Raw genomic sequence first — 25,698 nt, 5'->3', positions numbered from 1 at the left:
TTTTCATTTAGTTAGCATTTGGATGGCAATGACTAGTTGAAGGAATCACTATAAATAAAAATATTAATTAAGTTTACATATGAAAAGATTATTTGCTCTTTCAATTTTAAGTGATTTATATTTTCTAGGTCCTGCTTCCTTAAGAGATCCCTACTTTATTCTCTCTCTTTCATTCTCTTCTTTTGTAAAAAAAATTATCTTTGTGGTAACTGCATACTAAAAATAATATGTAGAATCTAAATTTCAATACTTAATTCTATGAAAAACACTATATATAAGCCACAGTTCATATATCAAAAATACTTTTATTCCAAAAAATATCTCAAAGCAACTTTTGAAAATTTCACAAGAACACACATGTAAAAGATTCCAGAAAAGGGAATAAAATGCAAGGATTAACATACATGAAATGACCAGATTAGATAAACGACAAACTAAATCTTTCCAGATGGAAAACGGAGTTTGAAACTAATTCATATCTTCTCTATTCATGGAGGGGGTATTCCCTGGTTTTATTTTTATCACCCTCTAGCCCCCTGCAAAAACCAAGCTTCCCTATTCAAAGTAGAAAATGAAAGACAATAAGCGTTTGGCTAAGAGTTGCAACTTCAGATGTCTCCCTGGATCAGGACCTGGCGGGAAACACCAATGAAGGAAGCAGAATGATCCTAAGAGGAAAGCCAGGCATGGGTTCCAGGGCAAACTGGAGGGCACAGGACCTATCTAACGGCATTCACAAACTGTCTAAAACTTGGGGGGAGGTAGGAACAAATCCAAAATTGAAACCACAACCAAAACCAAAACATGTTCAAAGCTGCATCCTACCAGTGAGTACCTGTTAGGGCCCTTGTCATTAACAGTTGCACATAGTGTAACGTTGATAGGAAACAAAAGAAAGACAACTACAGGAGATGATGGAAAAGACAACACAACTGAAGAGAACAAAATTAGATGGAAAGAGTGATTCAAATATAAGAATATACATCACTTAGGTGAGAACAAGGAAATGGACGTTGAAAATTTGAAACTATAACACACTTTTTATCTGGCATAGAAAAATATACTAAAATGGGCTACACAAAGCTCTGAGACACTAATAAATTAACAGAATAGTAGTAGGTAAAAAGGAATTACATCAATAATGTATATGTTTGTGCAAGTAAATATTATTCTTAAAGTACCTGAAAAAAGCTTAAAATTACTTAAATGAAACACAATTCTGGTAATTATGTAGACTCGGTAGTTCTAAAGTGGGAGTAGAGAATATGAAATGGAAAAATTATGGTAGGGGATATTAAAACATAAATATAGCTAAAATGGTAAAACCAGGTTGGGGGAATGGGGAAGAGGAAACAAAAAAGCAAAGTATATAAAATGGCAAAGGAAACAGGAAAAGGCTAAAAGGAAAATGATAATAATCAGTTTAAAGTTTTAAGTGATGGTGGTTTGCAAGTACTACTCCATAAAAATGGCAAATATTTCAGTGCAAAAATAAAATAAGGGCAGTCTCTTCTGGATTTCTAGAAACTCTAAGGGAATGGACAAACTTTTCTTAATTTAAATTTTTAGTGCTATGAGTTTAAAAAATCCTTTGTTCTCTGCTATTGTTTGTCTACAGATAAGCAAAGTTAGTATTAACTGAAAAATCTGGAAGCATTCTATCAACCCAGATTCAGGTGTTTATCATTTTGTGGGTAAGGACTCATGGTTGTGACTTCATATTTCACATATATTATGACCACCCTTTCTTCTTGTGCAGTTGTTTCTGGTTCATGTCACATAGCTAAATATATCATGTCCTTCAGTGCTCCACCACTGTAAAGCCATTAGAAGGAAAAGAGAAGAGGAGGAAAGGAATGAGAATTTTAATCAGAGGTAGAAAGAAGTGGATAGAAGAGAGTAAAGCAACTTCAACTTTAGTAAGCAAAGTAGGAAAAATAAGTAACATACATAATTAAGATGATTTATTAAAACACCAGTGAGTTTGACACTATTGAGACTCTATCCTTTCATAAAAAGTATCTCATGGAGAAACTTACCATGTTAACCTCTGAAATGCTGTCAATGCTTTCAACCTGGACATCTATACCCACTGGAGATCCTTCAGAAAGAAGAATGGGGAATATAACAAGGAATCAGGATTATTCTGGAAACATTTAAAGTGGAGAGAGATCAATGTTGCAAATGAATTATTTTTCAAGTTTTAACAATAAATCTCTCCATTGTCTATTGATATATTATTACACATTCAGGGAGTGGATGTAGTCATGGAGTTCATGACTTTGGTAAATATGGGAGCTTTTCCTCCCTTGCCAAAAATTCAGCCTTTTTCACTTGGGCAACGCATGGCAGGCTAGAGGAACACACTGCTAGTACAGAGCTACACAGGGATGCTGCACATTCAGAAATGTCCCTTCCCAGATCATCAGTACCCACAACCTGCATTTGGGATAAAGCAAACATCCTTTGAAATGTGTGGCTGAGAGTATTCTGAAAGTCAGAATTGGAGCAACTTCAGACAGACAAGTGCTGAGATTGGTGTGCAGTTGGGTCTCACAGAATCAGGCTCACGCACCCAGAGAACAGACTGAGACCAAGACATTTCCTTGGTACACCTTACAAAGGGTTTCATCTGTTCCCGTGTGAGGGGATGCTGATGTTAATAACTTTATTATTTAGTATTGTGTATGAAATTTGATGTATATATATGTTCAAATAGTTTGTATATTTATACATATAGTCTTCGTATGTTTTCCTTCCATGGTGACCAATTCTCAAACTTTATAGTCCCGAGTTAAAAAATGCTTTCAACTATTGTTGAAAAAACAGAAATCTTCCCTAGATGGATCCCAGGTGGCTGTTTCAGTCAAGATTCTGGGATTTAGAAGGGACAGGCCAGAAAAACTTCCTTCCTTATTGTCTGGATGTGCTACATGTGACATATATGTGCGTATAATTTAATAAGGCACCTAATTATTGTGTTTTAAATGCACATTATAAAACTAGATATGCCTCGCCAGTCCCTGTGCACCATCTATGACCCCCCTGCCCCATTAATTGGCTGACGTTACCTTCACTTTATCGACCCAGATTCCCTCTTCTATTCCATAAGTCTAAACCCTCAATATCATTCTTTACTTACTAGGGTATCAGCTGGCCAGGCACTGGGCCTGTCACTAGAATATATTTCCGTTTCAGGCTTTAGGAATACCTTACTTGCATCTTAACCACCAACTACTTCCTGCCATATTGGACCAATTACTTCCTGTAATGTTAATAATGACAATTCTATTAAAATTTTGTTTAATGATAATTATGATTAAGCATTAACTTGGGAACAGCTCAGTATTATTCCTTTATCAGCTTTAACTCTGGTGCTTTTGTTTGGTTGTCTTTTTTCTTTAATTGGTAGAGCTATCAAAATAAAAAAAATCATGGAAAGATTTCATCCCTGCCCCTATCTGGCCTTTCAGGATGAGTAAATATTCCCATTAACTCCAATACTCCAAGGGACTGAAGGGACTGGAGAGGTCTTGGACAGGGAGCAGAATGTCCTGGAGGAAATTCTGGCATTAGAGTCCAGACCAGAGTTTGAATCCAGCTCCATGACTCACGTGTGATCTCGGGTCAGTAACATCTCTAAGCTTAGTGTCCTCAGCTATAAGACCCAGTAGTAGTACTCACCTTGGAGACTTACTGAAAGACTAGAAATAATATACAGTAAACTTAATTGATACTCAGTAAATAGCACAGAATAAATGTTACTCTTACTGCAATTCAGCAAAAATGTGAAACTGTTCCTAAGACTGCAAACCACAATTCCTAATCTTACACTCAAACATTTAGACAATCAGTCCACTCTTCACTAAAAAATGATCCAGTGTTTCTTACAGAGAGCTTATTTTAGGACAAAACCTGAACACAACTTGGATTCAAGATCTCATGACTTATAAGTAGGACCTATTTACTGATGACTATCTCTGCAATCCAGGAACAGTCTTATAAAGCCACCATACAAGGACATTCATGCCACCACTGGACAAGCACTGGGCCCTCGGGGTTGTTTGAAGGCTGGACTGACAGTGGGGTAATAGTATGGCTTGTCTCTTAGGAATGGGTTCCTGGAAACTAGGAACCCATTTCTTTCCTGGAAGAAATTAGATTTCTTCTTTCTTCCCTCTCATTTTTTCTATTCTTGTGGGGATCTTCCATCTCAAAGGAAAGTGTTTGTCTTCAGATGCTGTCTGACCTCATTTTTGTCTCCTTTGTATTTGATGCCCAAGTGTACTTTCTCCTGGGTCTAGGCCTCTGTACTCTGGTTTGACATTCTGAGGACAGAGTGGAGGGTGAAGGCGTGTAAAGGCAAGATGCAGAATCATAGAATTTTGGAGCTGGATAAAAGCTCCAAAGATCATTCTTTTTGTAAAACAGGAGCTGAGTCCCAGAGAAAAAATGGCAATAAAGCAAAACCAAACCAAAACAAAACAAAAAACCATGAAATTTGTAGCCACATAAACCCGAGTTAAAATTAAACGTCTGGGGCTTCCCTGGTGGCGCAGTGGTTGAGAGTCCGCCTGCCAATGCAGGGGACACGGGTTCGTGCCCTGGTCAGGGAAGATCCCACATGCCGCGGAGCGGCTGGACCCATGAGCCATGGCCACTGAGCCTGCGCGCCCGGAGCCTGTGCTCCGCAACAGGAGAGGCCACAACAGTGAGAGGCCCATGTACCACAAAAAAAAAAAAAAAAGAAAATTAAATTTCTGTAAATCCTTAACTCCTCTAAGCCTCAGTTTGCTCATCTGTAAAATAGGGGAAATACGTATATGGTATGTGCCTAATTGGGTTGCTGTGAAACAAAATGAAAAAATGCATGTTAAGTCCTTAGCCTAACCTAACATTCAAATGTCTTAACCAACTTATTCAGTATCTATTCGATGTGTAATACATAGAACACGAAATATAACACTTTCATAAATACACTTATTAATTCTCTATGTAAAGCATTTGGAATATAGTAAAAATTAAATGACTATTAACTATTACAGTTAGGTGTTGATTTCCCAGGATCACTAACTAGATAGTGGCATAGATGTTTATACTGCTTTATATATATATATATATATATATATATATATATATATATATATATATAAAGCTAGATCATCAATCTGGTTTTATGCATGCTGGAATAAGGAGAGCTAAATGAAAGTTATTCATCTTATTTGTGAGGTGCATTTAAAATACTTTATATATTATCTAATGTTATTATTATAGCCACTTCATTAGTTAGCTGGGTAGAATCAATTTTAACTCCATTTGATATGAGGGAACTCATGCTCAGCAAGGTTGAAGAGCTTGCCTGCAACCTAGAGCTGTTTAATGCGGGAATATAGCCAGGTCCCTCTGGCGCCCAATCTGGTCCTCCTGTGTGAAAGCAAAGACTACACAAGCAGCTTTTAGAGCTTTAGCGTTTGTTTTGACTCAGTAGTCAGTATCTAGATGCTGAATTGTTTTCACTTTAAAGAAACAAAGAAATCATCAACTATAAAACTAAAACCAAAAAACCCCTTAGTTATGGGAGATGTAAAGGGTAGGGAAAGTGTAAATAAAGAAAATGAGCTGCAATTTATAACCCAAGTTAAACAAAAAGCTCCCTTAAATATGTATCCTCCTCTTTCCACATAATGAGTCAATTAATCTTCTGATGCTTTATAAAAGACACTGCAGTAGCAGCTGGTTTTAATGTCAAGGCTAATTAGGAAAACATTAAGGCAAGAGAAGTGCTGAACTTACATTTAGCTCAAGAGGAAAGAAGTATGTGTGTGTGTTTGTGTTATGGACAAGTATAAAGAAAGAGAAGATAAATTTAAGCCTGTCTTTTATATCCTGCAGGCTGATTTTCCCAGGAAGGCAGGCTTGAGAGAACAGAGAAGGGGTCACCTGTATAAAAAGCGGTTCTGACCAAGACAAGAGAAGGTTAAGGACTATATTTCACAGGGCTACCAGACTGACACTTCTGACTGAATTTATGGATTTTTCTGCCTGAACTGACTGAACACACAAGCCATTTGGATACCATTTAGCCCCGGTCCATGATTGTCAGAAAAATTTCTTAATCGTGGGATGATTTGCCACCTGCCACTAAGTAGTACATTTCCATTGCATTTTTAATGACCCCACAAAGTAGCCTCAGGAAAAAAACTGTTTTAAAACTTCTTAACATGTATCCCTAACAGATCAAGAGAAGTGGAATTTTAAGATCGGTTTTATGTTATTCTGAGGGATGAGGATGATATATAGGAGGGAGAATAGAGGCATAAATGCTTTAAGATAAAAGTAGAGGGTGGGCTCTTGGTAATCTATGACAGTGCTTGTCAAATCGTAAAGTGTATTCAAATCACCTGGAGATCTTGTTAAAATGCAGATTTTAGTTCAGAAAGTCTGGGGTGGGGCCTGATCTTCTGCATTTCTAACTAACTCCCAGGTGATTCTGCAGCTGGTCCTTGGACCACTTTGAGCTACAAAGTGTAGCGTGCTTGTTTCAAGGTCCAAATTCAAGGACGGTAATTTTTCTCTTAATCTTTCTGGCTTTCAGTGGTCTAAAATAGGCCCATAAAACCCTTTCCTCGAGGATAGGAGTTCATTTAATTGAGGAACCTAAATTGACAGGAATTAGGGCAGCTTTTTGAATTGGTATTGAAGAAAGTACATCATTTTGAGCTGCTAACCGCTACTCGGGAGAGGCCCATTCCAAGCCATTCCTGTGCGTCTGGAGCCCCCTAATGGCTCAAAGGACCCATAGCCCGGCAAGTTTAACTTCGTAAGATTTTCCCCAACTGAACCATGGGAGGGAAAAGATTTTAGAAACTCTTTATAGAATCATAGAGACCAAGGTTCAGAATACCTGAGTAAGAGTTGTAGAGTATATTCTCCAAACTTTGGGCAAAAATTTGGGGGAAATAAATGGTCTGTTGGGAATGGTAGTAAGATTTCGGGCATCTTTTGGAGAATTGTCATCCTTAATGACACATCTGAGAAGTAGTGATGTAAGACAACAACAACAACAAACCAAAAAAAAACAAACAAACAAAAGAAGATTAAAAAAATAGACCTATAAGTAAAAAAAAAACAAAAACAGAAACGCACACATCTTTAAACCTGATTGATTTTGAGGCTTCTAAAAATCTTAAATTAGGTTCAATATGTGTGAGAAATGCTCTGGAAAACAAACAAATTCTACTCACCATGATTTAATCTGATGCTGATAATCTAATTCAGTAGTTATCAAATGTGATCTCAGATCAGCATCATCAAGGAATTTATAAGACGTGACAATTGGTGACCCCACTCAAATCTACTGAATCGAAACGTCTGTGGGTGAGGCCCAGTAACCTGGCTGTTAAGGAGCCCCCAGGTGACTCTGATGCTTCCTAAAGTTTGCATCATTAACCTAATGTGAAATCAAAACCATACCCTTAGAACTGCAACCCAATGGATTCCAGGAAATGAAAGAACAAAAACCAAACAACCCTCAACATAACAGCTACCTGATGTACTTTTAAATTTTACTTGTTAACAAATGAGTTCTCTAGGGTACCTACACGCCTGTTGTGCTTCCCTTTGTCATAACCACAGTATGATGAGTATCAAGTTCTCCTCACTCCACGCTGAGTACTTGAAGCATTGGTTATTTATCGAAAAGCGGTACCTGTTCTACTGCTGGGGGATCCTGCCTCCTCACCACCATGCTCACTTCTCTCACCTCCATATCTCTAGCATGAAAAGTTGTCAGTTCAGGAGTTGTGGGTGTGGGAGACCCTAGGTCAATGACAGGAGAGTCAGGATGGATTTAGCAGTAAGACGGAGAGTTCAGTTTACCTTGTGGATTTTACCACATCCTGTGCATCTCTGGGAAACTTGGTACCCTCAGTGATGCAACTACATGCACAGTAAACAATCTGACCGGAGGAAAGGCTTTCTTACAAGTGTATCCTTCTAATGTGGGTTGCTTCTGTTCTCATCAGCCATTGCATCTTGGTTCCACCACTTACTGCTTTTTTCATGGCCTTGAGAAAATTTCTTGACTTCTCTAAGCCCCAGTTTCCACATTGGAATAATTTAGGGATCATGATAACGCCTACTTCATAGGGTCACTGTGAGCGTGGAACGAGACAGTGCATTAAAGGGCATTCCAACATTTTGATCACTTTTTGTTGCTAGGAGTAAATAAAGGAAAAATCCTCAGCAGAGGTGGTTCGAGGGAAGCCATGGCGTTTGGCAGGCTAGTTCTTCAACAAAAGCCAGGCATTGCAGCTCATAAGAATGTTCAACAAGGTTTTATGAATATTATCATATAACCCAACTTAACAAATTTTAATTAAAACAATATGTTGCTGTATGGGCAAGATATATACATTCACTATTTTTTTTTTTTTTTTTTTTTTTGCGGTACGCGGGCCTCTCACTGTTGTGGCCTCTCCCGTTGCGGAGCACAGGCTCCGGACGTGCAGGCTCAGCGGCCGTGGCTCACGGGTCCAGCCACTCGGCGGCATGTGGGATCTTCCCGGACCGGGGCACGAACCCGTGTCCCCTGCATTGGCAGGCGGACTCTCAACCACTGCGCCACCAGGGAAGCCCCACATTCACTATTTTTGAACACACACTATTTATTGAACACACTATTTATCATCATGTACATAGAAAAAAATGAGTCTTTTTGGTTAATTTAAATTGCATAAATTATCAACTGTTCTTAAAGAGAAGATCATTGTAAAAGCCTTTTTGTTTTTTTTTTAAATTGGTGGTCTTGTGTTTTGGTCTTAATTCCTTCAAATTTTCAACTCAATTTTTTGACAGTGCAATGGATTGTGACACAAGAGTTTTGTAAAGATAGTACTCACCTCCAAATCCAGGTCTCACTGCAGAATTCTGGTCCTCTACATGGAGAAGTTGCTTATACTTCAGAGGCCACACTTTGGCACTGTCATCTTTCCTCATTCTAGTTTCTTGTTTGCTGTACCTCCAAGGGAGAAAAATGCTTCTGAGATACATATGCTTCTGGATATTTTGATTTGGCTTAGCTTTCTGTGTTCAACATGATATGCTCTAAAATAGACACATAAAAGCTCATTTTCTCAGTTCATATTACATATAGCCAAAGATCTGCCAGCATTTACTGTTTAGTATACAAGGGTGGGGCAGGTAAGCAAATCTTGGAGCACCTTAGATGATAAACTGAGTTTGGATGTGATCCTGAGAGGCAATGTTTCTCAGAATGTGGGTTATAGTAGGAAAACCTGGTCACTAGCACCTGCGTGGAGGTGATCAAGATTCAGATCCACGGACCCCAACCCAGATCAATGAAACCAGAACCAGAGGAAACAGGGCCTAGGCATCTGCATTCAGTGTGCTACCTAAGTGATTCTTAGAGTCACTGAAGTTAAACTACCTCTTGCACTAAGACAGTAAAAAAAAAAAAACATGAAAAATTGTAGACTGATGAAAATAGTGTTTTACAAAGACAGAATGTGCAAAAATTATGGGTGCTGGTTGAGATTAGAGGAAGTACCCCTATGGCAGATTCTGGAACCTGAGAGAAGGTGATGGGCATGGATGGAGAGGAATCCCAGGGAAAAATGGATGATCTGACAGCTGATTGGACCTAAGGTCAGGTCCAGCTGTGAAGCAGGTGCAGCCTATTTTCACCTGCAGTTTTCTAGGGCAAAGGCAAAGTGTGTGGCCTCTCCCGTGTGTGTGGAGTCCTGATCTGGGAGTGAAGCCCGTTCCTCCCTGGGTCTTTGAACTCTGGCAAGTCACTGGGCCTCCCTGACTCATTTCCTGTGCTGTGACACATACCTCCCAGACGTATTCTAAGTGTGGCGGCAGAATATCTGTGGAAGCGCACACAGCTCCTCTGTATGTGACATGCTGCTGTCTCCTCATCCCCGGTGCCCGAGACCTAGTTCACTGCCTCTTCCAGAAGAACGTTCCTGTCACCATCACCGTCATCATTGTCAGCAGCAGCAACAACACAAGACACTGAGGGGTCTTCTAGGTGAATTCTGGTTACTCTGAATTCCTGACTGACTTTTGCATTGATACATGTCTTCTTCAGGAAACGCACGTAAAATTTTAACATAAGACTCGTGAACGCAATTTCCTAACTCAATAAAGTGACTTTGATTGTGGGAATTTCACATCCTGAAGCGGCTGGTTTAAGAAATATGTCCAGGCTTATGGGCACCTCAGATCACCTAGTATGGTCTTTAAATAGAGAAGTTTCTGGCTGAAACCCTCAGAGATTTATGTATGTATTTTTGCCTTTAATAGAAATGGTGAAGTTGGAGGAACAAATCTGTTTTGAGTAGAAGACAAATGAGTTTGATTTTAAACATAAGTCATTTTATCCTATGAATAATTGAACACATAGAACTATTTCTTCCAAGGATCTCTTAACTAGAAAACTTCTTTCAGGGAGCTAGGATGAACCATTTATTGAAAAAGTAATAGCAGCTAGCTTTTATTAAATGCCTACTGTGTTCAAGGCCCCCTACCAGATGTTATGTAAATACTATCTTTGGGGTGCATCTGAATCACCAGGTTTGCTGGGGCCCATGCCCAGAGTTTCTGATTCCACAGTTTTAGGGTATGAGAATTTGCATTTATAACAATTTCTCTGGAGAACTACTGGTCTGGAAAATAGCAGACATTTTATAAAAGCTAGCTAGTTGTTATTATTTTATGAAAACTGGAATGTAACCTTGGGTGGAAATTCATGAACTTCTTCAGTAATATACACAACAAAACGGCAATCTCTAATACTCTTTTCAAAAGCATACCCCTCCATGAGATTGGTAGGGATAAATCTTAATTAAGAATCCCCAGAACAATGAACATGCAGCCTGCTATGAAAGGCACTCTTGGCAGTACCTGAAATCACACACACCTTTTTTTACCTGAGGGCTCTTCTGATGTACAGCGAGATGTCCCATCTTTATTTATTTTTGACTTTATTTATACATCTACTTCTCAAAATATTTATACATCTACTTCTCAAAGAGGTTTATGTGGCTTAGATACCCTCTAAAAGAATTTTGAAAACCTCACACATATGTAAGTAGACACCTACAATTTTTTCATCATAAAAGTTAAAATTAAATATTGATAATAATTTAAAATAAAACATATTCCTCCTTTTAATGTATACAATGAACCTAAAATACCCACTTTATGCATTTTAAAATACATGAATAAACTCCTCTTTAAAAACCAGAAGTTTTATCTCATTCCTTGTTTTCTTGGAATTTGTATTTTATTTTATTTCCATTTTATTTGAAAGTTCATTCGGGTTTTTCCGTAAGATGTTATGGAAAAACTCGAATGAACTTTTTGGCCAATCCAATATTTCCTTCATTGAATTTTATCACCCCATCATACTTCTTTGCAAGAATATATGTATACATATTGAAATCATCTTTTTTAGCCTCTGTGACTATTGCAAATGGAGCAAAACATAATGCATATAAATGTTGATAAATACTTATTAAAATTATGAATTAAGTTTTATAGGAAAAGTATTTCTTAATAAAGTGATGGTACATTTTCCCTATTTTGTGTATCTGTATATGGATATTACTTATTGCACTTGTTATTTCTTGTCTTTTTGATAAAACCCTTCTAATAGGTATGAGGTGATATCTCATTGTAGTTTTGATTTACATTTCCTGATCCTACTTTTCACTTCTATAGATGAAAATATTGAAAAACTTTGTTGATATATATGTAAGTACATGGAATTGCAAGAAATTTTGTTTCAGGAATGTAACTTAATTATTTAAATTCCTTCTTATTTTCCAAAATTCACGTTGTGGTCTATCATCAATTATTTCTAATGATTTGTAACCTGACAAATTAATCAGGTTATTACTTCAATATTGATGAACACACACAAAAAAAAAGAAAAGAAAATCACGCAGTTTGGAAAAGGATGTTTTTGTTTTTTTTTTTTTTTTTTTTTTTGCGGTACACAGGCCTCTCACTGTTGTGGCCTCTCCCGTTGTGGAGCACAGGCTCCGGACGCGCAGGCTCAGCGGCCATGGCTCACGGGCCTAGCCGCTCCGCGGCACGTGGGATCCTCCCAGACCGGGGCATGAACCCGAGTCCCCTGCATCGGCAGGCGGACTCTCAACCACTGCGCCACCAGGGAAGCCCAGGATGTGTTATTTAAACTAAAGTCATCCATTACGTCAACAACAATATCTGTAAAGGCTTCTTTGTACCTGGGAGGATTTTATACACTGGTGTAATACACATAGTTAAGATTCAGGAAGAGGGAGAGGCATGCCTTTATTTTGCCAAATGGGACAGAGCAATCATTAAAGGGAGGCTACAGAGGAGATTGCAAGCAAGTTTTCAGGAGGATCAGTTTTAGGAAAGAGGTCAGAGGAAGTCAGAGATCCAGAAATAATTATTTTAAAACTATCCATGCCCACGTGCCCCTCTGATAGCTTGCATGTACCCTAAGGGGAACATTATACTCTAGGAGTATAAGTGCCCTATTTGAAGACCTCTGGCTTATTAAAAAAAAAAGACATATATAGAAAGGTTAATAAAATGAAGACTGAAATAGAACAAAGGCAAGAAAAGTAAATATGATTAATAAGGGGATTAATTTATGACAGAGAATCAGATTTAGCTCAGAGCTTTCTGGCCTGATTCCATATATGTATAATTTTAAGCCCCTTTGTCTTCTGCCCTCTTCCCTTTCCTAGAAAAAATGATTTTGTTTTTAGTAGTTACTGAAAGAAATCTTTTGGATGACTTCTGTCTGAGGAGAGGGTCTTCTAGAAGGCTAGGTGTCAATGGGATAGAACAAAGAAATCTCAGCTCATGGAAGAGTCTGGCATCATTACAGCATTCTTAATCTTTATAGCATTCTTAATCATTACAGCATTCTTATTCTTTCCTCACAAAGAAAGATTATGAACATTGTTTGAGAAACAACAGGTAAGGCTCGGTAATAGTTATCATTTTTCTTTTTAAGTTAGAACCTTTTTCTTTCTGGATGAAACAAAGGAATCGTATTTTTATGTTCCCCTCTCTTGTCAGTATCAGAAACTTTTCTATAATTTTGTCACTAAGAAAGTGTGGGTTCAGGGGGAAGGAAAGGCTGGATTTTGAGTGGTTTCAGGGGAATAAAGGGGTCTTTGAGGAGGATATACTAGGCAGAGAATTAAAAAGTACCAGAACTGCTTGAGGAAAAGTAAATACATCCAACTCATTCTGATACATTGGTGTTTAGTCAGTGGAAAGACAAAAACTCATTTTAACTGAGTCATACTCAGCTGGCTGCTTTACCAAACTGCTTTCCCAAGGGTCCTATAGTTGATTAGTTTACTAGGATCAGGACTTGAAAACGACTAGGCCTGACTAAATAGACTATTTACCCAAGAGAGGCTATAATTAAGAAACATATTAAAAAATATTTAATCTAGAGAGTTAACAGTGAGATAACAATTAAAAGTATGAATGCCATTTTATACCTATTAAATGAGCAGAAAACAAAAAATTTTAGTACCCAATGCTGCTAAGAATAGGATGAAATAGAAATGTTTATACTTTGTGGGTAGCAATATACTTGTAAAACCCGTTTAGAAGTTGATTTTGAGAGCTACGAAAATAATTCACATCCTTTGATGCCAATCCAAGGAATGCAGTAAAGTAGTCGGAAGGAAAATCAGTTGATCCAATTTTTGGTCACAAAGAAAACCTTGATAATTCTGGATCCAATGTTTATTTTTAGGTCCCTAATGCTTTTGAGACTTCTTAGAGAGGACATGGTGCATTATACGGAGTGAATCTTGTGGCTTCGACTGAACTGCCCTTGAACTCACGAGGCTGGGAATACACACTTGACTTTAGTCAACAGCCCGTTTCTTACAAAGGAAAAATCTACACGGACGAGCATTTCTGTGGAAGAGCCAGCCAGAGAGAGTGCCCCACTAGAGACACAACAGTTTCCATGACTTAACTTGTGCCTCTATCAGATCATGAGCTCAGTGAGGTCTCAGTTTCCTCATCTGTGAAATGAAGAAATTGGACCAGATTGGGAGCTGGTTTGCAGACATTTTTTGGATAGCCCATATGGTGTATTAAAGTAGAAAATTTCACAGGAAAATCTGAATTCTTCTCTTGAAAAATCAGAAAATCTGGCAATACCAGGCTCAAGTTGTCTTATAAGAAGTCTTGACCTGACCAGCCTCTGCCCCCAGAGGAGCATATAGCCTGTAGTTGCCACAGTCTCTGCCACTCCCTTTGTTATTTGCAGTAGCAGTTGAATTGGCAATCTCTAGGACCCTCTTGGCTTCTACATTAGGTTCCTGGATATGCTGGTAAATGTTTAAGTGGCTCCCCTGGAAAAAAAAAGCCCTATTTGTAGTATTTGTTGATTTCCATGATGTAAATACTGCCACCATAGCTGATTTCAAGCTACAGATATGACAGAGATGTGTGTAGCCCATAGTGTAGTATAGTATAGTAAAGTATAGTTTTGTGTATTATAGTACACTACAGTTTATAGGATAGTATAGTACAGTATAGTGTAGTATTTCTACCAGACATAAATAGATATAAATAATGGAGAACAATAGACAATAGCGACGTGTAGTAAAGTAGTTAGGAAGTGGTGAGTTTTAAGTATTTATTACCTTCGTTTTAAAAATAATTTATTTAATTGTATATTTATATAATTTAATTTTTAATAATGCTTATGTTTAACAGCCTTAAAACTTAACAATTGGCTCTTGCAAGCCATTTTGCACAGACACGGGCACTCTGCTGATTATTCTTAAAGCCAGAGACAGTGTGTTGTTCTTAACTCTCAACCCAGTACTTGTCATACAAAAAGCACTCAGTACCATTGTTGAAAGAATGAATAAATATTCAGTGAGTCTAGATGCCTAATCCCCTTTGCATCCCTTGAGAGCCAAATCTCTCCCCTAGGCCAAACAGGAGCATTTCCCACCCCCCCCCACCCCCACCCCCGCCATACTTAATTTATTCACCCACTCCTCCTCTCCCCCATTTTGTCTTTAAGAAATAAAGGGAATGTTTGGATGAAAGATTTTTAAAATACTTCGATAAAAAAGGGAATCTTTGGGCAAAAAGTAAGATTATATTCTGAATGAAAAAGGTTAATAGCAAAGGATTTAAGGGCCTAATTGTAGGAAAACTGGCTCAAAATCATGTACATAAATGTAAGCTAATATATAAAGATACACTTCCTAATTTTCAAAGAAACATCAGGCCTTTCTTCCATGTTCATTCTATTAGTTCTCTTGCGTCATGACAGAGTGAATTGTTCATTCATTACTTATTTAATTACCGATAATCAGATTGTGTGTAGGGCAAAGGACCTCACAGCATTTATTCATATACTAAGGTCTAAAGTATCCTGGGCTCTCTACTCTAGAAACTACCCTATACAGTAATTTCAGTATTTTTGTCAAAATGCCTTAAAATCTTCATGAGAGAATGCTGAGCGACAGCTCAGAAACAGGCTGGCTGAATTATTCTGTTCACTGGGGAAAGTGCCTGACTTTCATCCTAAGTGGCTGCTTCTGAACTAGGGTCAATGTTGTACGCAATCCCTAGTGTCCTAGAGGATTTTTCTTTGAAGAACAAAAGAAGCAGATATAAATTTTAATGAATCATGTTGTAGCTTATCGCTGAAAGGGGTACCTCACTTAGGTTATAGAGAAGTGAAAACAAACATGCTTGGCCCCATGGAGTAGGAAGCCCGGGATTACCTCTTCATTTAAATAGATTCTAAAAATGAGACACCTAACATAAGAGAGAAATTCCCACCCCACCACAAAGAACAGATGTTCTCCTCTTGTCCCTTAAATGACACCCAAAAAATACACATGGTAGGTTTTTCTGCAGCAACTCTTCCACCGAGAGTGTGCTGGTGAGATTGATGAGTTCCTATGACCATCTCCCTTCTTATCTGCACATCCACCAAACAAACTGGACAAACTTCCTATTGTTTGAGTTGTAGATGATATTTTAAGCAGTCTCTATTTGTTTCAAAATTCGATAAAATATACTACTAAAATATACTAGAGGTTATAAGCAATCTGAAAAAACATACAGTTTGGTTGTATAGCCCCACATTTCCCAAATATTGCTTGCCCAATTGCCTTGAAGGAGACTCAAAGTGTTTAAACTGGGCAAGATTTCATAGCATCTCAGATCTGCGTGTGGGAGCAGAAGCCTGGAAGGGAAGTGTGGGAGGTGGTCCTTGATTTTTAAGAGCAGAGCAGGAATTAGGAATCTAGTGACCTCTCCTCCCCTCCCCCCATACCTCTTTTGTTTTTGGTCATTAAACCTGAGGCTTCAGAAGGATTTATTAAATTTTTATGTTCTTTCCTGACGCTATAGTGAGTGCTTCATAAATATCCAAGATGTGAGGGCAATCTGGCTGAAACAAAAGTTACCTCACTGATTGCTAAGGTTGGCTGGGTGATATCACTCACCTTTATTCCTCAATTTCTCCTACTGAGTCTTTTTGGGAGTCTTGTGCTTGGTGAAAAGGAAAGACTTTCCCTACAACAGGAGGTCATTTCTTGGTTATTAAAGGGTGGTAGGGTGACTAATCGTTCTAGTTTGTCTGCGACTGAGGGGGTTCCTGGGACTTCTAGTGCTAAAGACCATGGAACCCCAGGCAAATCAGGATGAACTGGTCATTCTAGTAGAGAGCTATGCCGCTTCACTAGCAGGTCCAAACATACTCTGATTATTGATAAGATAATAATGATGATGTATTGACATTCAGGATGATATTTCAAAATGGAAAATGAATTTTAAAAAACAACAAATGGCTTTAATGTCTTTCAGTACTGTCTCATCGATATACAGAACTATACACTCTGCAAGTACTTGACATTAGAAATTTGTGCTTAGACCGATTTCTACTCAAAAAATTTTGAAGGCACATTAAACTCATGTTGTTATTTATAATAAATGCATTACTCATTGGAGAAATACAATCCTTGAAAGAAGATTCATACATGAGCCCTTTAACTGTTTTCTCCAAAAATAAGCAAGCAAATGCCAGCAGAAACCCCAGATTCTGCTCTTTCTATGCTCATTAGAGGTGATTTATTTTGATGGGTGAATGCCATCTCTAGAGACAATCACTGCCACAAATACGTGCTACCATTAAAGATACAGTTCTGAGGCAGGTGGTGAGAGAAACTGGGACTACACTATGGATATCTTACCGGGTGGGCTTCACTGAAGAGAAGCAGCGCCGGTGGGGCTTCTTGATTTCACCAGCAGCACAAGCATTTGACATCAGTGTGATCCAGATGCAGGTGAAGAAGACCAACTGGGAAGCCGGGATCACCTCTGCCGAAAGAAAGGAATGTAGATGGATGCAACCAACGCTGTTACCAATATTGCTTCTTCACGTGTCTTTTAAAAAGTAATTAGAGGGGCTTCCCTGGTGGCGCAGGGGTTGAGGGTCTGCCTGCCGATGCAGGGGACACGGGTTCGAGCCCTGGTCTGGAGGATCCCACATGCCGCGGGGCAACTAGGCCCGTGAGCCACAACTACTGAGCCTGCGCGTCTGGAGGCTGTGCTCTGCAACAAGAGAGGCCGCGATAGTGAGAGGCCCGCGCACCGCAATGAAGGGGTCACAACTACTGAGCCTGCGCGTCTGGAGCCTGTGCTCTGCAACAAGAGAGGCCGCGATAGTGAGAGGCCCGCGCACCGCAATGAAGGGGTCACAGCTACTGAGCCTGCGCGTCTGGAGCCTGTGCTCTGCAACAAGAGAGGCCGCGATAGTGAGAGGCCCGCGCACCACAATGAAGAGTGGCCCCCGCTTGCCACAACTAGAGAAAGCCCTCGCACAGAAACAAAGACCCAACACAGCAAAAATAAATTAATTAATTAATAAACTTCTACCCCCAACATCTTCTAAAAAAAAAAAAGAATTGAGATCATGTAAATCAGACATCAGCAATCAAATTCTAGTCAGAAAAGGGTGGGAAGAGCAAATGTGAGATGAGGTGGCAGGAGTGAGTCACTGAAAAAAAAAAAAAAAAGTAATTAGAGTGCCAGGTAAAAAGGTATCAAGGACAAAAGAGAGACATTGTTTTCAATGCTGTGTCTTTTGTTTTAGTAGGTTAAATGGATTGACATCATTTACAGGCAAACATCTGTCTCGATCACCAGCAATTTAAGAAAAACAAAGCAGATTTTTTCATTTTGTTTCCATCCTTTAGTCCCTCTTTCCAGGGAAGGTTCTTAGTGGGATGCTTGATCCCCTACTCAATAAACTCCCAGCTGCAGTCCTCCGCAGACAAAGAAGTGAGATTAGGCATTAAGTCCCCTTAATCCAACACAATATTATTTGAATATATTTAATGACTCAGCAAAATAATATGCTTAATGAGAATAAAGGTGATTAGTTTAATTTTAGTTATAGTTTTAAAGATCCTTTCCTTTATCTCATGACTGTTTTTTTTAATCCAGAAAGGAATCTTTCCCTCTCAAATGCATACAGATTGCCAGAATACAAACAAACTTAAATTATTATTTTATCAAATAAATAATCATATTTTAAGATGATGGTTTATTCCATTGATATAAAAAGTAGTTCAATTTAAGGTTTAATGTGGTGAGCAGCCAGATAAATAAAAAACGAGATTAGTCTTGGGCAGTGGGTAAGGAATTAAATTATGGCCACATCGGCTCCTAAAGCTACTTTGCACACATCGAGTAGAAATGTTCCCTCCACGTATGCAAAGTACCAGTGAATGGGCAGGTTAGGGAAATTCAGTTTCTCCAACTGAAAAAGCACAGGGTGAGCAATCCAGCGACAACTGACCTGCTTACTAGGACTTAAGAAGAATGCTGTTTTCTTCCCAGGGATATACTGTGAAGGAATTCTTCAATTTCCTCCAATTGATTTGTCTCCTTGACATCTCATATCCTGTGTTATTGCTTGATGGTGTTAATTTATTTGGATTTGGGTTATCTCTTCTCTTGGCCCATGCATCTCCTATGTTTCTTTGGCATGTCTTTCCTCTTTAAAATATGTGTCTAATATAAAATATTACAAATATACAGAATGATGTAATAAATACTTACCTCTCTCTTGATCCCCTAGTTAGTGTTTATCATTGTATACAGTTATACTATTATGTATATTATGTACAGATTTTTTTGCATATTTCAGAAAGCTTAATAAAAATGGTGTTAAATTATACTTTTACCTCTGCAACATACTTTTCTTCTCCACATTATGCTTAGATTTACTGTGTTGATAGTTGCAGTCCTAGTTAATTTTTGAGTGCCATATAGTATCTCACCGTGTAGATAACTAACATTTTATTTATTCTTTTGCTGATGGGCATTATTTCTTATTTTTCAAGGATAAACAATCTATTATAAGCAAACCTGCAGTGAATTTTTGTCAATATTTTCTTGTTCTCATACATAACAGTTTCTCTAGGGTAAGTACCTAGGAGTAAAACTTCTAGGCTGAACAATTTTCACATCTTCAAATTTATAGGAGACTACCATAACGCTCCTAAACATGACTGTACCAATTTACAGCCCCATTAGAAGCGAATGAGAGCCCTCATTTCTTAAAATCTTTTTTTTAACATTAATATTATCAGGCTTTTCAATGTTACCCAATCCAATCAATGTTGTAGTTTTAAGTTTAATGTCCCTAATGGCTAGAGAAATTTGAGCATTTTTTTTTTCATGTCTTTCTGGGCCAGTAAGCTTTCCTCTTCTGCAAAGAACCAGTCAATAGAAGAAATGTGAGGAAAGTTGCTGGTCTTAAGCTACTTCTGGAGGATGCCACCATGGTCAAAGTTTGTCTTCTACCCTAGTGATCTCATGAGATCCAGGGCCCTGACACTTGACCCGAGCGCTCTCTGCTACCTGGGCCTGTTCTCTTCATTAAGTACCAGGATCTACACCAACATTTCCCAAAGTAGTTCTTGGCTACACTGGAGATGTTTTGTGAAAAAACGTTCTGTGCCAAGTGAGTCTGGGAAACACTATACAAAAAAAAATTTTTTGTGTGTCTGTTTACCAATAAAATGTGTTTGTTGACACTTGAATTTCATAGAGTTTTCATGTATCATGAAATCTTCTTCTCTTTTCTCCCTCAATTAAACACTGTAAAAACCATTTGGTGGGATGGATACAGCCCACAGGGCATAATTTGCCAACTGTGAGTCCCCAGTCTAGGTTGTGGATTCACAGTTCACATCACACGATTCAGTGAAAATGCTCTCCTCCTTCAGCAATGGGGAGGTTGTGAGTTCAATGGTCTAGCTTCAGTGCTTATCTTACTAGATCTGCCGGAAACAGCGACACACCTGGGCTCTCCCTACTTGAAATATTTTCTTCACCTGCCCTCTGGGATACTGGACTTACTTGTTTTCCTCTTACATCTTCCTCATCCCTGCTCGGTTCTATTATCTTATCTCCCTTCCTCTAACAGATTTCACAGTACTCGAATGGCCCTATGCTCAGCGCTTCAGTACTTTAGTACTCGTCTTTCCTACCAACGCACTCATTTTGTGATCTCAGCCAGTCTCAAGGCTTTAAGAACTGTACATACACTCCCAAATTATATAATCCGTCCAGGCTTTTCTCGCAGAATTCCATCTCATATTCCTATGGTCTCAATATTTGTGTCCCCCAAATACAAATGCTGAAATCTTAACCTTCAAAGGTGATGGTTTTAGTAGGTGGAGGCTTTGGGAGGTGATTAGGATGAAGCCCTCAAAAATGGGATGAATGGTCTCATAAAAGAGGCTCCAGAAAGATCTCTCACCCCTTCCACCATGTGAGGATAAAACAAGAAGTCTGCAACCTGGAACACAGCCCTCATCTGACCAAACTGGCACCCTGATCTTGGACGTGAACTGTGAGAAATAAATTTCTGTTGTTTATAAACTGCCCAGTGTGTGGTATAGTGTGATAGCAGCCCAAACAGACTAAGACACATATCCAACTGCCTGCTTACTTGGATGTCTGATAAGTATCTCAAGCTCAACATGTCAAAAAGTAAGTTTGTTAATATCACTCCCCCCAGCCCACCAATAGCCTTCTCTATCTCAACTGATAACAACACTGTCCGTTCTTGACTCCTGTCTCTGACATTCCTTGTCCAGTCCACCTTAAAAATACATCCAGGATCCAAGTGCTTCTCACCAGCATCTCAGCTACTACCCTGGCCTTTTAGTCATCATCATCTGTTGCTTGAATTATTGCAGTGGTGGCCTGTCTCCTTGCTTCTTCCCTTGCCTTGTTTCAGTTAATGCTCAACACAGCCACCAGCGATCCTTTAAAAATATAAGTCAGGTCAAGTAACTCCTCTCTTCAAAACTCTGCAATGGCTTCTCCTTTTCTTCAATTTGAAAAGTCTTTACAAAGGCTAGGAAAGCCTTACCTAATCTACAGTTCCCTCCTCTTCCTTGCCTTCTCCACTGTTCCCTTCCCCACCACTGGCTGTAGAAACACTGGCCTCTGTGGTTCCTGTAACACACCAAACACACTCCCACAGCAGGGTCTTTGCACAGATTGTCACACTTGCCTGACCCACCCATCATATAGATTCGGACCCACCCAAGGATCTATATGACTAACTCCTTTAACAAATTTAAATCTTTGCTCAAATATCGTTTATTCCATGAAGCATACCCTAACCCCCCTTTAAAAAATGCAGTATGCACCCTTTCCTTCAAACACCTGTTATCAATCTACCATACACTCCACTTAGCATGTTTTATACAATTTACTTATTATAGTTATTATTCATTCTCTGTCTAATCATGCTAGAATGTAAGCTTTACAGGAAGCATTCTTTGTCTGTTTTGTTCCCTGGGGTATCCTAAACACTTGTAACCATTTTTGACATTTAATCAGTGTTTAATAAATATTTGTTACATTAAAAGCATCAGAAAAAATCCTGTTTAGTTCTGCTGAATTGTGTTTCCCAAACTAGGTTGACCTCAGATCTCCATTAAAAAAAAAATCCACCAGACTTACTAATATTCCTCAAAAAAAGTGCGCCTCCAGAGCACCCAGTTTGGGAAATTCTGATTTATCAGTTAATCTGTGCTTTACAAATCTTCTGTATCAAAATTCTATGTCCTAGCATCTCATAACTACTTTTTTCTTTTTAACATCTTTATTGGAGTATAATTGCTTTACAATGGTGTGTTAGTTTCTGCTTTATACCAAAGTGAACCAGCTATACATATACATATATCCCTATATCTCTTCCCTCTTGCATCTCCCTCCCACTCTCTCTATCCCACCCCTCTAGTGGTCACAAAGCACCGAGCTGATCCCCCTGTGCTATGCGGCTGCTTCCCACTAGATATTGGTTTTACATTTGGTAGCGTATATATGTCCATGCCGCTCTCTCACTTTGTCCCAGCTTACTCTTCCCTCTCCCCATGTCCTCAAGTCCATTCTCTAGAAGGTCTGCGTCTTTATTCCTGTCCTGCACCTAGGCTCTTCATGACTTTTTTTTTTTTTAGATTCCATATATGTCTGTTAACATAAGGTATTTGTTTTTCTCTTTCTGACTTACTTCATTCCATATGACAGACTCTAGGTCCATCCACCTCACTATCAATAACTCAACTTCGTTTCTTTTTATGGCTGAGTAATATTCCATTGCATATATGTGCCACACCTTCTTGATCCATTCATCTGTTGATGGACACTTAGGTTGCTTCCATGTCCTGGCTATTATGAATAGAGCTGCAATGAACATTGTGGTACATGACTCTTTTTGAATTATGGTTTTCTCAGGGTATATGCCCAGTAGTGGGATTGCTGGGTCATATGGTAGTTCTATTTGTAGTTTTTTAAGGAACCTCCATCCCGTTCTCCATAGTGGCTGTGACAATTTACATTCCCACTAACAGTGCAAGAGGGTTCCCTTCTCTCCACACCCTCTCCAGCATTTATTGTTTTTAGATTTTTTGATGATGGCCATTCTGACTGGTGTGAGATGATACCTCGTGGTAGCTTTGATCTGCATTTCTCTAATGATTAATGATGTTGAGCATCCTTTCATGTGTTTGTTGCAATCTGTATATCTTCTTTGGAGAAATGTCTATTTAGGTCTTCTGCCCATTTTTGGATTGGGTTGTTTGTTTTTTTGTTATTGAGCTGCATGAGCTGCTTGTAAATTTTGCAGATTAATCCTTTGTCAGTTGCTTCATTTGCAAATATTTTCTCCCATTCTGAGGGGTGTCTTTTCGTCTTGTTTATGGTTTCCTCTACTATGCAAAAGCTTTTAAATTTCATTAGGTCCCATTTGTTTATTTTTGTTTTTATTTCCATTACTCCAGGAGGTGGGTCAAGAAGGATCTTGCTGTGATTTATGTCATAGAGTGTTCTGCCTATGTTTTCTCCTAAGAGTTTTATAGTGGCGGGCCTTACATTTAGGTTTTTAATCCATTTTGGGTTTATTTTTGTGTATGGTGTTAGGGAGTGTTCTAATTTCATTGTTTTACATGTAGCTGTCCAGTTTTCCTAGCACCACTTATTGAAGAGGCTGTCTTTTCTCCATTGTATTTTCTTGCCTCCTTAATCAAAAATAAGGTGACCATATGTGTGTGGGTTTATCTCTGGGCTTTCTATCTTGTTCCATTGATCTATATCTCTGTTTTTGTGCCAGTACCATACTGTCTTGATTACTGTAGCTTTGTAGTATAGTCTGAAGTCCAGAAGCTGATTCCTCCAGCTCCGTTTTTCTTTCCCAAGATTGCTTTGGCTATTCGGGGTTTTTTGAGTTTCCATACAAATTGTGAAATTTTTTGTTCTAGTTCTGTGAAAAATGCCAGTGGTGGTTTGAAAGGGATTGCACTGAATTTGTAGATTGCTTTGGGTAGTAGAGTCATTTTCACAATGTTGATTCTTCCAATCCAAGAACGTGGTATATCTCTCCATCTGTTTCTATCATCTTTAATTTCTTTCATCAGTGTCTTATAGTTTTCTGGATACAGGTCTTTTGTCTCCTTAGGTAGGTTTATTCCTACATCTTTTATTCTTTTTGTTGCAATGGTAAATGGGAGTGTTTCCTTAATTTCTCTTTCAGATTTTTCATCATTAGTGTATAGGAATGCAAGAGATTTCTGTGCATTAATTTTGTATCCTGCTACTTTACCAAATTCATTGATTAGCTCTAGTAGTTTTCTGGTAGCATCTTTAGGATTCTCTATGTATAGTATCATGTCATCTACAAACAGTGACAGCTTTACTTCTTATTTTCCAATTTGGTTTCCTTTTATTTCCTTTACTTCTCTGATTGCTGTGGCTAAAACTTCCAAAACTATGTTGAATAAGAATGGTGAGAGTGGACAACCTTGTCTTGTTCCTGATCTTAGTGGAAATGCTTTCAGTTTTTCACCACTGAGGACAATGTTGGCTGTGGATATGTCTTATATTATGTTGAGGTGAGTTCCCTCAATGCCTACTTTCTGGAGGGTTTTTATCATAAATGGGTGTTGAATTTGGTCGAAAGTTTTTCTGCATGTATTGAGATGATCATATGGTTTTTAATCTGCAATTTGTTAATATGGTATATCATATTGATTGATTTGCATATATTGAAGAATCCTTGCATTCCTGGGATAAACCCCATTTGATCATGGTGTATGATCCATTTAATGTGGTGTTCAATTCTGTTTGCTAGTATTTTGTTGAGGATTTTTGTATCTATGTTCATCAGTGATATTGGCCTGTAGTTTTCTTTCTTTGTGACATCTTTGTCTGGCTTTGGTATCTGGCTTTGGTGGCCTCGTAGAATGCATTTGGGAGTGTTCCTCCTTCTGCTATATTTTGCAAGAGTTTGCGAAGGATAGGTGTTAGCTCTTCTCTAAATGTTTGATAGAATTTGCTTGTGAAGCCATCTGGTCCTGGGCTTTTGTTTGTTGGAAGATTTTTCATCACAGTTTCAATTTCAGTGCTTGTGATTGGTCTGTTCATATTTTCTATTTCTTCCTGGTTGAGTCTCAGAAGGTTGTGCTTTTCTAAGAATTTGTCCATTTCTTCCAGGTTGTCCATTTTATTGGCATACAGTTGCTTGTAGTAATCTCTCATGATCCTTTGTATTTCTGCAGTGTTAGTTGTTACTTCTCCTTTTTCATTTCTAATTCTATTGATTTGAATCTTCTCCTTTTTTTTCTTGATGATTCTGGCTAATGGTTTATCAATTTTGTTTATCTTCTCAAAGAACCAGCTTTGTTTTATTGATCTTTGCTATAGTTTCCTTCATTTCTTTCTCATTTATTTCTGATCTGATCTTTATGAGTTCTTTCCTTCTGCCAACTTTGGGGGTTTTTTTTGTTCTTCTTTCTCTAATTGCTTTAGTTGTAAGGTTAGGTAGTTTATTTGAGATGTTACTTGTTTCTTAAGGTAGGATTGTATTGCTAAAAACTTTCCTCTTAGAACTACTTTTGCTTCATCCCATAGGTTTTGGGTCATTGTGTTTTCATTGTCATTTATTTCTAGGTATTTTTTGATTTCTTCAGTGATCTCTTGGTTCTTAAGTAGTGTATTGTTTAGCCTCCATGTGTTTGTATTTTTTCCAGTAATTGATATCTAGTCTCATAGCATTGTGGTCAGAAAAGATATTTGATATGACTT

At 38.3% G+C, this 25,698-nt stretch overlaps 1 protein-coding gene across 1 annotated transcript in view; it reads right to left on the bottom strand.

Annotated features, from left to right (window-relative positions):
* GABRR3 (gamma-aminobutyric acid type A receptor subunit rho3) overlaps positions 1-17,409 on the bottom strand; it is a 40,836-nt gene extending 23,427 nt beyond the window's left edge. The window contains exons 1-3 of the mRNA XM_032631109.1: positions 17,283-17,409; positions 8,901-9,013; positions 2,040-2,101 (exon numbers count right to left, since the gene is read on the bottom strand). Of these exons, the coding sequence (XP_032487000.1) occupies positions 2,040-2,101; positions 8,901-9,013; positions 17,283-17,356 (249 nt within the window). The 5' untranslated portion in view covers positions 17,357-17,409. The remainder of the gene's footprint in view (positions 1-2,039; positions 2,102-8,900; positions 9,014-17,282) is intronic.
* Between the last annotated feature and the right edge of the window lie 8,289 nt (positions 17,410-25,698).

Source organism: Phocoena sinus, chromosome 4, assembly GCF_008692025.1.
Source record: "Phocoena sinus isolate mPhoSin1 chromosome 4, mPhoSin1.pri, whole genome shotgun sequence".
Classification (NCBI taxonomy): Eukaryota; Metazoa; Chordata; class Mammalia; order Artiodactyla; family Phocoenidae; genus Phocoena; species Phocoena sinus.
Note: the sequence above shows the minus strand (reverse complement) of the source record. Positions and strands in the feature narration are given on the sequence as shown.